Source organism: Parambassis ranga, chromosome 17 (genome assembly GCF_900634625.1).
Source record: "Parambassis ranga chromosome 17, fParRan2.1, whole genome shotgun sequence".
NCBI lineage: Eukaryota > Metazoa > Chordata > Actinopteri > Ambassidae > Parambassis > Parambassis ranga.
Window position 1 is genome coordinate 5,642,652 of NC_041037.1, and position 17,243 is coordinate 5,659,894.

At 43.5% G+C, this 17,243-nt stretch overlaps 1 protein-coding gene across 5 annotated transcripts in view; it reads right to left on the reverse strand.

The window, feature by feature from the left end:
* agap3 (ArfGAP with GTPase domain, ankyrin repeat and PH domain 3) overlaps window positions 1-17,243 on the reverse strand; it is a 98,837-nt gene that overhangs the window by 56,815 nt on the left and 24,779 nt on the right. For 2 of the 5 annotated variants that reach the window (XM_028426776.1, XM_028426775.1), the window contains exon 1: window positions 1,208-3,199. The exons of 2 other annotated variants lie outside the window; for them this stretch is intronic. In XM_028426776.1, coding sequence (XP_028282577.1) covers window positions 1,208-2,777 — 1,570 coding nt within the window. In that variant the 5' untranslated portion in view covers window positions 2,778-3,199. Of the gene's footprint in view, window positions 1-1,207; window positions 3,200-4,645; window positions 5,399-17,243 lie in introns of those variants that run through there. One more of the 5 variants, XM_028426780.1, reaches the window with a different exon arrangement.

Genomic DNA, 17,243 nt, shown 5'->3' on the forward strand with positions numbered 1-17,243 from the left:
GACACCTCCAACTCCCTTCCCCCAAACTTCTTTACCCACACACTTGAGCACAGCCTCAGTGTGTGTGTGTGTGTGTGTGTTTAGTTGGCTTCAGCTTTCTGGATTTAATTTAAGAACACTTAGACAGGTAGGAACAGGCGCAGAGTCCCGCCCAGGGCATTGAACACCTAACTCTACTAATCGGCACACCTACATTCCTGATGACTGACTGAGTCTGACTCTGCAGTGGAATAATAAAGTACAAACACCACTTGACAGTCCACCACAGAGAAGCGGGTAACCATGGTAACATGTCATGTGAAAATACAAATAGACAGAAGATCAATCGGGCTGACCTCAGGTCCCTTTACAAGCACTATGTTAGCATGAAAATAAGATGCTCGTTCAAAGGGTGGCCTAATGAGCAGAAAAACAGAATATGACATCGCTAAAGGTCATTAAGTTGTCACAGACGACTAATTAGGTCTCTGTGAGAAGGTGCGAAATTGGAGCTTGACGAACAAACCGTAGCAAATCACAGCCATTAATTCAGATAGTTACAAATATTTGCTTCTCTATATCTGTTCTTCCAGGCAACTGGACAAACAGACTGCACTGTCAGAGTTAACCTTTAAACACAGTGCTTAAGTCCTTTTCTCTTCTCCCCGTCATTATACCATGTAAGCCCTCTTAATTTAGCCCTGCTACACTGCCAAACTCATCCCCATTACAGCCACTAACCGCTTTAATGCTGTTTCTCTAAGCTGCGTCTCTGTGCGGCCAGCAGACAGCATTATCAAGACTCCCATGTCCAGAGTCTGGGTAACAGCATCGGGGCTGTGTCACACCACAGCTGCCCCACTTTAAAACAATCCATTATAATGCATTCTTATCAGTCACCTACCTACTCATTTACTGAACTTCCAAACCCTTATATAAGGCAAAGCACTTGCTGTGTAAGTGCATATAAACAGGGGGTTCACACATGGAAAACACTGGAGAAATAAAGCACCCAAAATAGAAATTCCAAAAAGGGCTCTCTGGGAGCAGACGTTTTTTGAACACCATCCAAACTCACATTTCCCCACATGTTTTTCATTTGGATGTCCTTCTGAAAAAAACAGACTTCCGTGTTTCTCTTGAGCTGTAACTTTAAGTGCAGTGAGTGAGAGGCTATACAAAAGGAGAGTGGAGCTGAGAAATAAATCCAGCAGTTTGCAGGTCTTACCTTGACCTTTGTGGAAGTCAATGCCTGCCAGGGTCTCTATGGTGACCGGCTTTGACTTATTATTGCCTGTCCTGGGATACTGGCTACTGTCTTTGCTTTGGGACTGCTGGGATTCACATCTGCTACTGCAGGGCTGCTCTTTCCTCCTGAAACGACTGGCTATCAGCTGCCATATGCTTGGTTCTTCCTGAACTGGTTTGGAAGACAGTTTTACTGGACAGAGGGGAACCTCCATGACCTTGACTTTTCCCATGCTGTGGTACTGAATAAACTGCATGCCCCCATCTTCAATCTGCTCATTGGCAGTGGGAAGCATTCTTCCTGTGAGGTATGAGAAAGGCCGTGGAGGCATTGCTGTCTCCTCAGCAGTACTTTTAGTCTGAGCATACTCCTTTGACTCAAACTCAGACCCTAAATTAATTTTGTCTCGAGGCCGGGTCCTTCTGATTCGCAGACTAAGGCTCCGCCTTAAAGAGCTCAGCGTACTTTTTGAAGCACCAGATTTGCTGGATTTTGCATCTTCCTTGTCTTTGCTCTTATCTTGAAGTGATTTTCCAAAGAGCCTCCAACGGAGGCCCCCTTTAAGAAATCTTCCTCCATCGCCGCCTGTGTGGCTACAGCTTCTCTGGCTGTCTAACTCATCATCAGAGCCCCTCTTTCTCAGCTCCAGTACTGTCATGCTGACAGGCCTGGGCTTCCAGCTCTTCTGGCTGCCCCTGAGGGTCACCTCTGCGGGGGCCGATGGGCGTTGGACCACAAGAGGACTGAGGCCATCCACAGCCCTCAGCTCTGCTTTCCTGCTCCTGTACTGCTGGTTGCTCTCTAAAACGCCTCCCTTTTTGAACAGCTTCTGGCTGTGGGTCTCAGACTGAACTGGTCCTGCCAGCATACAAACGCTGTTGGGCCTCCGCAGGTGTCTTTCTGGCTCAGATTGAGAATCGTGTTGCTGTTTGAAGGGGTCGCCATACATGCTTATCGTTCTCCTGCCGAGCAAGGCTTCATCCTGACGTGGCCTTCGTAACACGGCCCGTGGCAGAGAGCGATGTCCTGTAACAGTCCCATGATCCCTGAGTCCTTTAGCCTGGACATAGTCAGAGCATGACGTCCAGCTCTGTAAGCGTAGCTCCTGAGCCGTTAGCTCTGCCACGTCTCGGTCTTGTTGTGAGGAGTTTCCTGACTTCTTGGAGGGTTGTTTCAGAAACCTGTCTGTCCTCATTTTTCCCTCAAACTCCTCCAACTCCTCCTCATTTTCCTCCACAACCACCTCCTCTCTTTGCCTCCCAGCTGTACCTGTGCGGCTCAGGGAGGGCCACCTGTTGAGCTCCTGTTGTGCCCTGCCCAGCCTGGGGCTTTTCTCCATTGGCACTAAACTAATTATCTCTTCTTTTGGCTGGCAATTCTCCACCTGGGTGTGGGTAACCCGGCCCATTCCCAGCTCTGACACCGGTGCATCTCCTTGTGTTTCTTTCAAGATTACAGAGATGGGGCAAACAGTTATCTCCTGCTGCTGTGTCCCAGTAGCTGTACTCCTTGGGTTCCCATCTGCAGTCCCGCTGCTAAGGAATAGCATCGCACTTCACACATACATCCTCATTCAGTGTGAATCGCAGGCCGCTGTTCACATCTCTGCCCAGGAGTTGAGATCCGGCTCATTTGACGACTAAATTCCTATGCCAAGCATAATCCTTCACCTCTGACATGGGAAAAAACTTCAAACAAGTTAGTGCAAAGCCTCGCTGCCACCTGCATCCTCTGGCTCCTTTACTCAGCAGACTCAGACAGGCACTTAAATGGTAACTGTTCTCTCCCCACTGTTTTATACCTCTACTGTGCAAGCAGACGTACAAAAGAAAGAAAAACAGGTTCTCCTTTGCTTATTTAGCAACCAAGTCAAAAAGTTACAACTTAAAAAAAACAGTGAATCATCCTTCTTCTTTGGCAGGTAACGAACTGTGAGCAATCCTTGTTGTTGGCAGCGCAGACAAACCCCTTAATCTCTGAGCTCTTGCCATGCAGAGCATGAGGGAGTGTGTCTCTGTTTGAACTTTCAGCTGCCTTCCAACCCCCGGGACACACGGAAAACAAGGAGTGGATCCCAGGGGCATTAAAACACGCCCTCCTGATTTCTCCGAGCTGCTTGTAGCCCCCAGAGACACAAGCAGATAGAACGTGAACATGAGACTGAAAGACGACTGAGCTGATTACACACTGCTGTAATCAGACTGCAATCCACAACACAGCACCAAGAATGGACACTTTGTCTTCTTCTGACAAATGGCAGAACAAAAAAAGAGAATACCGTACATCAGATGTCCACACTGCTTACACTATACACTAAAAACAGGAATGCCTCTCACTCCAGGTGCCACTAACATAACCTGTCACAGAGTATCCACACAACAACAATCACACATCCCACTTTCAGTTGCTCCCATGGCGGCCTTCACTCAGTGGGGGAGCTTATGCTTAATTGTAAGATTGGCTGATGCTATTTATGGTGAGGAAATGGTATTTTCTTTTTAAAGCACTGGTGGTTACCGTGAAGGAAAATGGTGCAAAGGACATTATGTAGAAAGACATGTAATTACACAGAAAGGCTGTTCAGTTTCATTGACAATTTAGCTGTGAATCCAAGCATCGAATGAAATGTTAGGAATGAAAACAACTCCTGATCCATTTCTTCTCTGGCTCTCTGCTACATTAGTGAACTGTAATGGAGCGTCCATATAGAGTTGCATGTGCTACAAACAGCAGCACTGAATCATACCAGATTTTACCTGCACAAGTCTGCAGCTCTCACTGTGTGAGGGGGTTAGAACACTGCCCCTTTGTGGTGAACGGAAGAAGTTTTAGGGGGGAAACGTTCACTTGGGATACACTCACATCAATTAGGCAGTAATTAGTATAATTTGAGAGAATGTGGAAAATGTCTTGAGAAGGATTTTTTATGTCAGAAGATTGGGACAAGCTCGTCTATGGCTTGATATTAAATTAAAATTTCCTGTAACCTATATATATATATATATATATTGAAGCTGGTGCATGGTCAGAATTAGGTATTACTGCTTATAAAGTGAAAAAAGTGGCAATTTAATAAGGACATCAAAGTGTGAAATCCACTCTAACCAAGGAAATAGAGAAGTTGCAGTCAAGTAAATCTAAAACAATAGAAGTTTTGTTGAAAACTAATTATTTCCTCAAGCTGAAGGACAAACAAGTTGCAGAAAAGACTTTGTTTACACAAAACTAATTACAGTATGTGTGAGTAAAATTTTTCTTTTGTGTTCTTATCAGTGGTGTTAGAATGAAAGCATTCAAAAACATTTTAGGTATTGTTACAGGGAACCTCCTATCACACACTGTAACACACTCACATACCTGCACCAATCAGGTGTGTGTAATCTTAAAGACACAGTATCAAGCTCTGCTCGAGTTTACCTGAAGTGTCTTGGAAGCAAGGGTTAGGAATAATCTGGGTTTCATCGTCAAGCAAACAGTCCGTTTCGCTCCATTGGATCTGGTGGTGTCGAGTTCGCCTGCGACTCCCGAAGCACAGCAACATGTTCTATCCTCAAAGGGGCTCCACCGCGACTCACGATAAAACCATTTAAAAAAGAAAACATTCAGCCACCTGAATCTTTGTGTCAGATCAGCTTCAATAAAACATTGGACCTCTTTTCATTCCTCTCCTGCTGGGTTTCTTTTGCTTCTTTCAAGGTACTGCTGTGAAAATCTCCCTGCTGCTCAGTTCTCAGCTGCGGCATGTTAGTCTTTTGTTGCTTTTGTCCAGCAAGACTTCAACAACAACAAAAAGAAAAACATCTGTGATGTGTCATTCACATCACACTGTGGCAGGGATGTGCCCTCCCTACAGACCTGATAATGTGGTTACCAGCAGAAGCCCGAGCTGGACGATCTGAGGAAGTGGCCCAGAGAGGCCATGTGCCACGGTTCACTTGGAGTCGCTTCCTCCTGGTAATTCGTAATGCAGGTGTTGTTAGCAGGATGCTACATAAGAAACACGGATGGGATTAAAGTTAATCCACCATCCTGTTGTCTTTGTTACGGTCCGGTCCAGAGGAAACCTGCTATGTGGTGAATCCAGGGATTTCAAAGTGCTGACCACGTAACAGAGCCTCTCTTGTGTCCTACAGCTAAATGTTTCACCCTCCTGTAACCGTATCTTGATGGCAGCCGGGAGGCAAAACTTTTCAGAAAAACAGGATCGGCGTGTTCGTAGGTTCCTGAATTACCTTCCACCTCTGTGTGTGTGCGCACATCTGCCTTTTCCAGTATGCCTTCCCCTGAGCTTCATTCAAACTCACAAAGGAATTCTCCACTAATTTGTCATCATGTTTGTTGCCACCATCACCTCTATAAGAACTATTTCTTTGTCTGTAAATGCCACAGATACACATACTGAAATTGATTTTTCTCCAGCTTTTTCAGAAATATTTCAGAAATATTACATTCAAAATCCACCACACATACACGCAATAAATCTGCTCCACATGGGAGGTTTTTGTTTGTCATCTAACTGCACAGTAATTCAATTAAAAGTAGGTATCAGCACAAACTCATTATAACCAAATATTAGATCGTCTGTATTTTTGCCTTCTCTTATCAACTAAATTCAACTAGAGCTGTCATTCACCAATATAAATACATCACACATCCTGTAGGGGGCAGTCACATCACTGAGAAACTACACAGCCTAAAAATCCTCTGTTCACACCTGCCATTAGTATGTCAATCAACATCTGGCCTTGTAGTACATTTCCACAAACATCCATATTGACCTCTGGTGATTGGACCTCACTTCATCTACATCATTTCTGCTTGCTATGAGCAAAGGTGCAGTAGCAAAAGAAGAAATCAGCAAAATGACTCAAGATGCTTGATGAGCCTGTAGTACCGGTGTGACTCCGACAGCAATTCCATGGGATTGTTTTTGTACTTTATTTAGAAGGAGCTGTTGATCCAATTAGTAAAGCTGTTGGTCCAATAATGGGGTTTTCCCAATGAAGGAATTCACAACAGAACCAAGATGCTGAGTTGAATCGGCGCCACCTCGGCCCCTCTGTTTCTACAGTTCCTAACAGGAGTAATTCCTGCAGTGTGCTCACTGCTAAAAGAATACGAGAGCAGCTCAGACCGCGGTCTAGCTGATGTGTGTTTACACCTGCACTCCGAGCTGTCTACTCGTGATCAGGTGTGAAGGGGCCTTAGATTACATTCAGTACTTTTTAATGTAAAAAGTTTGGGAGAACTTTCTGAATTAAACCTCACCCACGCTGCAGTCACCTCCTGTAAGCCCAGAGTTAGCGGGACGCTGAACTAGGAATGGCTTTCATAGCAACGATTACCTTTGGGCCTTTAAACATTTCCTTTTTGGGGGGGGGGGTTGGAATCATCTGAACACCTATTAGTAGAAGCTTCAGGAGAGATACGTCTGAGCAGCAGACATGACAGACAGTCAGCACTGGTGTGTTTATATAAAGACACAGACACTACGTGCGACAAACACTGGTGTTGTCTAGCAGATTGCATGATGCATCCGAAGGCACATGAGTAAAGCTTACTAACCCCTCGTCAGTATTAGAACATGAGTCAGTGTGAGGACGGCAGCCATGCACACATATGTAGACTCTTTCATGAAGAATGTTTGCTTCCTGTCTAGAAAACAGGAAGCAACAGGAAGAGTGAATGAACGTGACTCCCAGCATGATCAGCATTAGGCAGGTTGTAGTCACACTCAGCCAAAAAGGTGTCGCTGACATCAGTCACACATGCGTGACAGGAGCTCGCGAGCACCCAGCACCTTCCAGTACAAAGATCTAACCTCTGCTGTGGTCTACTGCCTGAGTGCACAAGCTAACTCTTGTCATCTGCGTTACTCAGAAGTGTTGGAGAGCTCTGCGTGACAAGTCAGTGTCAAATCTTGCTAGAGTGAGTCACAAGGTCTAATGAGAGCAAAGGTATTGATGTCATGTTTCAAATATAGCTTACTGTGAACACGTGAATGTAATGTCCTGCAGGGGGAGCTCAACATGGAGAAATTAGAGGGAAAAATCTTCACAGCTTTCAGAAATGCTCCTGGATGGATGAGATGTCTGACCTCATTGGACAGAGTCAGAAACTCTGATTTTTGTAAATCAAGGACTAGACACATGAGCTCTGAACTGGTAATCAATCCAAGATACTGCCGGAGGCTTTCATCATAACAACTGACATCTGATACCATCTTTTTCTGCTTACTAACAGCAAAATGCTTTAAAGAAGATGCCTTAAGAGAAAAAGGCAATGAAAAATCACAAGAAAATCAGGGCATGTTCATTTTGAGACCTCACTCCCTACTGTAACTCTCCATATATATGTGCTGAATTGAGGCACAAGCATTAAGTTAAGCTGATGTGTCTGGCACTTTCCAATGAGACTGTTTCAGAATTAGAAAATAGAAAATAGAAATTGCTTAATTATTAATGCTTCTGAAAAGGGAGATAATACAAATATACTGCAGCAAACTCCCGAACTGGAAAATAAAGCAGAGCGTGGGAAACCTAATTTCCTCAAGTGGCCACTAGAGGGTGGCCCAAAATAATGTAAATGTGTAAGTCCATGAATAATGAGTCATTATTATACTTCCCTGATGGTGATCGGCTGGAGCCTCCACTGAGCTCCAAAACTTATAAGTATAGATTAGTCAACAGCACAATGAAGGTTCTCTGATCGTCATTATCAGAGATTGCCATCAGTTTGTCAACTCCAACTTAAAAAAAACACAATATATCAGATCAAATTTGATAAGCTGCAATATTTTAGTGAGGTTTTTTTATTTATTAGTCGACTGCCTGACTCATTAAACAGTTTCTGCTTTACTTGGTTGAGATGTAACACAAATCTAACGTTCCTCTATTTTCAGCAAACAATAATTATGACGGCAAAGAAATCAATGAAGCACATTAATTTGTAAAAAAAAAATTACTGAAGCCGGCAGAAAAATAACTTCTAATTACATTTTAAGTGTTATTGTTAAGGTTTCTTCTTTTCACGGTTGCAGTTCCACATTCACTTAATTTCCCACATTGTGAAGACATTTCATAACACCCACCTGTTCCCTGACTGATCATAGCACGGTGATAACCCAACTACACGAGAGCATTCAATCTAAAAGGAAGAAAAGTGTGAATAAATTATCAGTGTAAACATTAGGTGTCGACAGCCATGGGGGAATGTATGCTGGAGCACTGCTGCGTTTCCTTGGTGTGACTATTCTGCTTTCTGTGGCACAATTAACACTTGCTGTGGGCCCCCCCCCCTTCAAACAGGTGTGTGAAACATCCATAGTTCTGATGCTTGTTTCAGCTGATATAAGGTGTTAATATATAACAGCATTCATTCCCAAGCCAATCTGTGCATCTGTGCGTGCAGTAACACATGTACCAGCACGCACCAAAACACACAGTGAAATGTGCAGATGCAAACTGCATGGAAATGCTTTTGATGCCCCCTACCCTCCACTCCACACCCAGGTGATTACACAGCAGCGGTAATTACACAATGACCTGCCAATTTTCAAAAAGACATAAATTTACCAGACCCCTCCTGCCCTCCCCCCCTCCTCCCATCAAAACTGAATTAATGTCTGCAAATGAATAAGTCGGGAGAATCATACACAGACACAGAAGGGCTACAGACAGCGAGGAAAGTTTATGATAATTATGCTTGCAGTAGTGGTATTGAGCGTGGGCGTAGAGCTTTTTAAAATTCAGCTGCACTAGCGACGAGCATACGTCACCGTTGCTCCACTGCAGAGAAAATGATAGGTTCGAGGACGGCTGTGGGAGGCTGTGAAAAAATTCCAGACGCTTCTGTCTCTAAAATTCAGGTTTTGTGAGAGAGCTTGTGCATTTGTGTGTGTGTGTGAGAGAGAGAGAGAAAGACAGAGACCGGCAATGTAAGAGATTGAATGGGGGGAGAGACAGAGTGTGTATTAGTTGCATAACCTGAGAAGCGTGTAGAATTCTTATTGAAATATTTGACATCCAAGATGCTCACTAATAATTTTCCCGTAAGATAAAAAACTAAACAGGATGAGTGCTCGCTGTGTGTTTGTACCTGCCAGTGATCTGTACATGCATGGGTGGATGAATAGGCGGGAGATTTGACTTTTTGACTTTTGCTTCGTGCCAACCATCACAGCAGCACTGCCGGCCGAATCATTACTGTGACGTGTCACGAGAAGAGAGTAAAAGGTGCAGGGGACTGTGGGTGAGGTTTGCAGGCTTGGCTGCAGAGAATGGAACAAGTGAACAGAGTAAAAAAAAAAAGGTCAACCTGAATTTCAACGGAATGGGCGGGGAAGCACGGAGGCAACATACTAGTGTGTAGAAGATGACAAAATGACCACAGAGAGAACGTAGGAGGAGAACTGCAGAGAGAAGCACAGTTTTTACAGGCAGGTTTGTGTGGGATGGTGGCTCCCAGTCCTCCTCCTCCTCTGCTACACATTAGTTTGCAAACCCCCGCTTACTTCTGCTGTCATCTTCTAAAACTTGCCTCTACTTTTATGCAGTAGCTTTCATGTGCTATTGAGTGCTACACTTATGTGTAATAATATCTGTATTTTTACCTTCCAAATATCTGCAGCAGGGAGCAGAGGAGCCAGGATGTGATGACATCTGTGCAAAAACCGCTGCTAATTAACGCAGGTCAGAGGTAGGATGAGAGATGGTGAGATTGTGAGATGAAACGATTTCAATCAGACTTTGAACTTCGACTAGAACTGCACCAACGTGTTAAACCTTTACCTCATCACACTTCCTGCTTCATTATTTTCCTCCATTTTCCTTCTTCCAACAGCAACATGGAATTTGTCATGCACCATCTGGCCTCCTTCTATCTCAATGCCACCCTGTTGTAAAAATCCTGCTCTTGTTCAAATAAATGAAACTGCCAATCACAGCAGCCGACATGTCATGTTGCTACGGCACAGCACAGTTAAACCACTGGGCTTCTTCAACTTCTTACACGCTTTCTGCTCTACCCAGGCTAGCAATGAGATGTCAGAGTAATAACATAAGACATTACAATCAATACTTGGTTTTAATGCCAAGCCACATCCGTGCCGTATTTCTCTCCGCTGAACTATACAGAAGGCGAATTCTACACAATTTTATCCAAATCTGTTAAGTCTCCGCTTCGCTCCTTTCAAGGTTTTTCTTTCCCGTGCTGTTCCAGAATGAGGACCAAGAATAGCGGCACATTTGGGCACAAGCTCCCATGTAATTTCCCACGCCTTTTGTCTCCGTTCCTGTGCCGCCCATGCATGCTGTGACAATAAGCTGGGAGCGTCGTTATGAAGCTGACAACACCATTTTTACAAAGAAGTCAGGAGGAATACCATCATTCCTACGACTGGCCCCCCCATCAGCGCTAATGACACACAGAGAAGCTGCTGACTGATGAGTATTTATTTGTTTCCATCACGCTAGTGCAGTTCATGAACGCTCAGGTTTACAAAATAAAAACTCCATGCGAACAGATGCCTCCCTTTATACAGTGCTGCTGGCTTACTGCAAATAGTTATGTAATCCGTTTTCAACAGATAAAGGCTCCAGGATGGTGACGCACCACTGATTCAGACTTCAATGAGGGATTAATTGTTGTTATGTTCATTTAAATAGCATATCTGTGACTGATTAGAATCTCAAATCTCTCGGAGCCTCAATTCCACAGGTGACTGACGATGAATCCACGCTTCAGCAGTTCAAGTTAAATTGCACTCAGTAGGACAAGTGTCTCGGTGGAGCAAGAACCCCCAAAAAACATTTGCTTATAATATCTCAAATATCAAATTGACAGATAAAAGATTCCCATCCTGCAGCTTAGCACGGGCCTGAAACCCATCCAATGCTTCCAAAGTGGGGCTTCAGCGTGAAATTGAATAACCTAAAAATAATTTATAGTAAATATTCTATCAGAAATGACAAGTCATCAGTATTCTGTATGAAAACATGCCCTCAGTCAGACAGCCAGACACAGAGGCTTAGTTCCAGCTCACTCGCCATCTACAAGTGGCGGGATGACAGAGACGCCGAGGCTGGAGAGGCCAGCGCAAACATATGTATCCTAATTGGTAAAGTTTCATGACAGCTCTATTTGTCATAGTCAGTATGGAGCTGTTACATTACACACTCCTCATGACATTTTTTTAGGTGCCCTTAACATAATGACACATCATCCTGCCTCTGCCAGGTACATCGGAGGAGGAAACATTTCATCATGCTTCAGTCCAGCCCAGTGTGGGCATCAGCAGAAGGTCAAGATGAAGCAGAAAAACTGACTGATTAAACCAGACGTACAGACACTGAGTAATGGAGCCCAACTAGTGTTTCCTGCAACTTTGCATTCAGGAAATGAGGCCTGCCTGGAGGGCAGCAGAAAAATAGACTTTAACAGCTTTGCAGAGCCTGACAGATATATGTGCTGGCCAATATTATCAGCAATATTCCTCTAGCATAAACAGCCTGTGTCGATATTTTATAGAAATAGTTTAAAAATAGTCAAAGAACTTCCAGACAATAATCACCACCTAAACAGTGGTCTTATTAATCACCCTTTGGTTTGTTTGTTTCACTGTGAAGGACGAGCTGCAGTATCAGCCCCCAAAATCCAGCAGCACTCGGGCTCCACTCACAAACAAAACTCAATTCAAAGATATTTTTTCCTAAATGTTAAATGTGTGAAGATCAAAAGTGCTGATGATAAGATCTAAATCCCTGCAGAGCCCCACAGAGTGCTGAACAGGCACTTTCACTGCCTCCATCTGATATTTTACTGCAGAGTCGTCGTCAAGGTTTTGACACAGGCTGGATGAAAGAAAGTGGTGTAGAAACATTACAGAGAAGTTCTGGCTATCACACAAAGCACGGCCTTCAAAAAAACAAAAAGACGACAAAACAAAAAGCAGGAAAAAAACTGAGGGCAAAAAGCTTGTGAGGCATCATGTGAGGAGACAAGTGTAATGTTTTCAATCTTAAGGGAAAATATAAGGGAATTTATATTAACCACCACATCAGCTTCGTCAGCTTCAAAAGCAGACACTGAATTCTTTCAAACGCTGCCTTTATTAGACAAGAGGGAGTTCTCCCTTCTGGAAGTGTCAGAAACTAGTCGATTTAATGGTGGCACGTATATGTTGTACCAAAGGGGTTCATTTAATAACTTGTGCTGCTCTGTGGAGAGCGTCCAAAGCAGGCAGCTGCCATGCAGGTACAGTTAACACCTAAAGGCAAACCTCAATGGAAATGATGCAGTCATCTCCCATTCTTGTGATGAGATGTTACATTTCTCTGAATAACACAGGCTGCAGTGCTACTGATGCTAGTCTTAGCCTGCACTAATTTCAATATCAGAGCAATTTCCTGGACATTTCAGACCCTTTCCACCTGAAACTAATTATTAGAAGCAAACAAAATTGCCTCTAAACTGCAATAAATGGGTATTTAATGAGCAAAAAATGAAATATGAACTGCACCTCAGATGATGCGGTGCCCCAGTTTACATATTTCATTTACTAAACGCCTCTTGAATACATTTAATGGAAAGCATCTTGTATTGTGAGCATGTACAGTGAGGATTATTATTCAACATTACACCCTCATCGAGATATGAAGTGTCATAACCTCCTACACCTCACACCCATGCTAACTTTTCAGCAAATCATTTTTTTTATGCCGTACCAGCACATCCACATTCTGCTTATGTGCTCCAAAGTGAAATAAGCTGCCTAATGAGCTGAGAATTTAAGTTTTAGGCTACTGGAAAACAATCTCTGTAGCAGCAGAAATGACACAAGAATGTGATCGCCTTCTGGTTCTCCTCCTCCTCCTCCTCCTCCTCCTCCTCCTCCATCTCTTCATCCTTAACTCAATCCTATCCACCCACAGTCCTCCACCCTCCATGTGCTCGCTGAACACTGCATCAGCAGCATCCCCAGGAGAAGGGAGACCTGTGCTTTAACTAGACCATTACGAGTACCTGCCACTTCAAAACCAGCCAAGATGTATCAGTTTCATCTGCACCCACACCTTCTGGGGAGATGCAACTCTCTTTAATCAGATTCTTTGTGTTATGTAATCCTGCGTGATAAATAACAGCAGACACTCCAAGATTAATGAAATTCAGGGGAAGTCCCCCCCACACTGCCTGGTCCACAGCACTGGGAGAAGATGATGACTGCTCTGCTATTTTTTGCCCAGGCATCTCCATAGGTATGATGGTTTCTGAGGTCACATGGCTGCGCACCATGATGAGAAGCACACTGCAGCAGTGCACTATTTCTGGGCTCCCAGCAGGAAGAGACAGGTGTGAGGAGGGAGAAACCTGCTGAAAGGTGCTACAGCACTCCACAGTTTTTAGTACTGTTGGTGGAAAGATACAGCACGGTGCAAAACAACACCCAGGAGCCTCCCTCCCTCTGTGCTTTACCTCTACTGTGACAGGGGCTGTTTAAACTGTAGGGAGTCAAGGTCAGTGTTTAGGGATCAAAAGGTAAAGCTGGCAGCTCGCTGTTATTTTTGACTGATAGGCCCTTTGTCTGTATTGAGTCTGAACCGGCTGCCTGGCTGCTGCTGCTGCTGCATACCAATGAGATCAGCACAGCCGCAGTGTCAGTTTTTTTGCGCCTCATCATAGTGACAGCTGCAGGATGGCCAGCAGTTACCCCGACATCAGTCTCCCATTCCTACAAACCAAACCTCATCTGTCTTAGTGAAACACACTCAGAGAGCTGATGAAGAGGTGTATGACAGAGTTTATCAGAAGTGGCATTCTTTAGTGCATTTTATTTAGGAAGATTGGTGTCATTTGCTGCCTGAATGACAACTAGCACAAGATGTCTTCTTACACATCGCATACTGATCACAGAGGAGGCCCTCTAAACATGAGAACAATCCCCATCAGGCAGTTACAATGAGTGTTTTACCCAACCTAAAATCACCACTCAGACCCACAGTGTGGTAACAGCAGATTTATACTGAAAATGTGTCTTTAAAATTGTCTCAGATTTGTAACTTGGTAAAGCATCTTGGTTGAAAAGTCAGAAAGTCAGAAAGTCAGAAAACAGACTGTGTGTCAGAGTGACACACTCAAACTTTGGAGAAGCCAACAGAAAGCCAAGCACTAAAGCTTGCTGTCAGAAAAGCATTTAGAATAAGAACCACTTATTTTCCACTGAAAAACAAAATGTATTTTTACCCCACAGCAACACAGGCTGGTCTGCCACTGTGTGATTTCTGCGTCAGCAACACCAGTATCATCACAAATTAAGGATGCACAAATAAAGCCCACCAGTGACCACCTTCTGTGTGGCAAAATTACAGTTTTTGTCAATGTATTTTTGGTGGATTTGATGAGAAAAAAGTAACAAAAAGGATGACGGTAAACAAAGCAATAATAGTCTTCTCAATGCATTTAACTATGTTGTTGATCAGCCTAGTTTTTAAAGCCTAAATCTACTCCTGGCCTCATCCACAGCAGTTGACCGCATGGCACTTGTGGATCTCCCACCACCCCACTTCAAAGAAACCTATGCATCCCTTTACATGATCTGTGTGTAGGACTTAGCAGCAGCTAACTAAACACCACTTCCTTAAGTGTAAAGGAATGGAAACACTTCTCTGGACTCGGGTGTCTGGTTTTTCCCTTCTGGGCTACTGTAGAAACATGATAATGCAAAGGGTAGGCTCAAGTTGATGACAATAAGTAGATGTGGATGGTCTGAAGGTACACTATACAAAATACAACACACTGCTCTTTTAAATGAAAGATTTTTTTGAGGTACATCTCTGTCCCAGGTGCAAAAAATAAGCACGCAGTCTCAGAATTTGGGAGTTTTTTGGAAGTGATGCAACAGGACAGAAAGCATAATCAAAACTGAACGTGCTCCCTAGAAATTATTATAAGCTGTAGCAGAGTTTTCCCAATGAATATGTAGCAAAGCATCCTCGCCGTTTGATGTCTGTCCTTTGTGATGATATGCAGGCAATAGATAAAATAATAGTCTGAGCACCATTAAACCGAATCAAACAGTCTCTGAAAACTAATAAAATGCTTACGTTTAAGCAGAAAGTGTGTGTGTGTGTGTGTTCCCCTATCAATCACAGCCGATAAAGGAGAAGACTGAACAAGCCAATTCGTCATTCACGACAAATCACTCTACATGCATGTATGCAGATGACATCATCGCTTTAATTTGGCACTGACGTCAGGTGATAATCTCTCACCTAATGCCTACAAAAGGACAAGGCCTTCTGTCACAATGAGTGATCATGTTAATGATTGTTTTCATCAGACAGCAGAGAGCTTTTTACTGTAGTACATGAATTAAAGAAGTGCATGAATTCACTCTGCTTCACTTGCATCTGAAAGTTATTCTATTGAAGGAATTTATGGGCATCTAATCATAATCCCAGCAGGGTAAATACATTGAGTAACAACACAGAAGATAATTGAAGGAAACAAGAGAGATTGCATATGGTGTCAAGCTGTATGTTAATTTCCTGCTACTTGAATAGGAAATTAACATCATCCTGTGTAAACCGTGTAAGAAGGTAAATACATGTTTGCTGCTGGAATACTTGACGGATAAGCAGCTGCTCTCGGGATTCAGTCTCATTTGTGCTGGCTTTCACTTTCCTCTCTTTGCTTTGAAAGCACACCCTGAAAAAGTCATGACACACGCACATTCAGTATGAAACAAACAGCACAGAGAATGCGGAACTCAATACGAAGCCATACTTGCTGGATTCCTGCGGGATGCTGACCACAAATAAACTCCTCTGAAGTCTAATAATAAAAAAAAAAACATGTGGGAGAAGGGCTGCTAATTATCCACTACACATGTAAATAGCACCTCGGTCCACTGTAATCCTGCCGGTGTCTCCTAATGGTCCTGCAGTGAGTCATGCAGCAATAGATGGCTGAGGCCTTGAGAACCCATCCATCACACCGAGGTATTCATCAGCACACACAAGTACTTTTATTATGCATGTCAGCTTTAGAGAGTCTTTTTAACACAAGGAACTTTTACAAAGTAGTTCTGGCGGCCATCAGAGGTGCAACATGAGTCATTAGATTCAATTCCAAGTGCTGTTGTTTTAATTGATTTCCTCACTCTGCTTGGTGCCGCTTTCCCACTTCTCAGTGAGCAACTGTCATCAAACACACAGCAGCTGGAGGCAGAGTCACATCACAGTCATGTAAAGCTGAAGCTTCTGTCAAAAACCCAGTCATGCCAGAGAATGAGACTGAAATAACACAACCACATTCAACATAAGACAAAGGATCCTTTCAAAATAAGCTTACACATAACCCGTTCACTCCGCTGCTAACGAGAAATGTACTTACTCGAGTAAAAATGACTGATATATTCTGGCGCACTGGCCTTTCGGATACTCAACATAGACCGCTGGATCAAGAAATAATAAGCAAGCCCCAGGAGAAAGGGCAGCAGCAAGTAAACAAAGGGCTAATCTGACTTTAGTACACTGCCATGACACAATAAATGAAAGAGATTCATCTAAATCTCAACATAAGCTCTGCACTCATCCACACAACACAGCAAACACTCCCCGTCTCTGCATCCTCTGGCGCTCAGGGCAGTTTGTCGCTATTGTGGTCTCTCTTTTTTGCCTCATATATACTTTGTTCCTCTGTCATCTCAAGCGGAGTTTCCACATCAAAAGGTCAAAAACAATCTGTCCTGGTGTGTCTGTAGTGGCAAAGCATCACCACAGGGGGTCACTGTTGCAGCAGGAAAGTGTTCAGTGTAAACAGACAAAGCACATTTGTATTCCTCTTTTACTATCTGCACCCAAAACAAAATGTTAAAATGGGGGGAAAAAAAGATGATGTCTGACGACCGATACAGAATATTTTACATTCACGTTTCACGTCGAAAGATGTTCTCCTAAAGAAGTTCACTGCTGACAATTCAACAGCATGAATCGAACATGTTACAACAGTAAAAGCT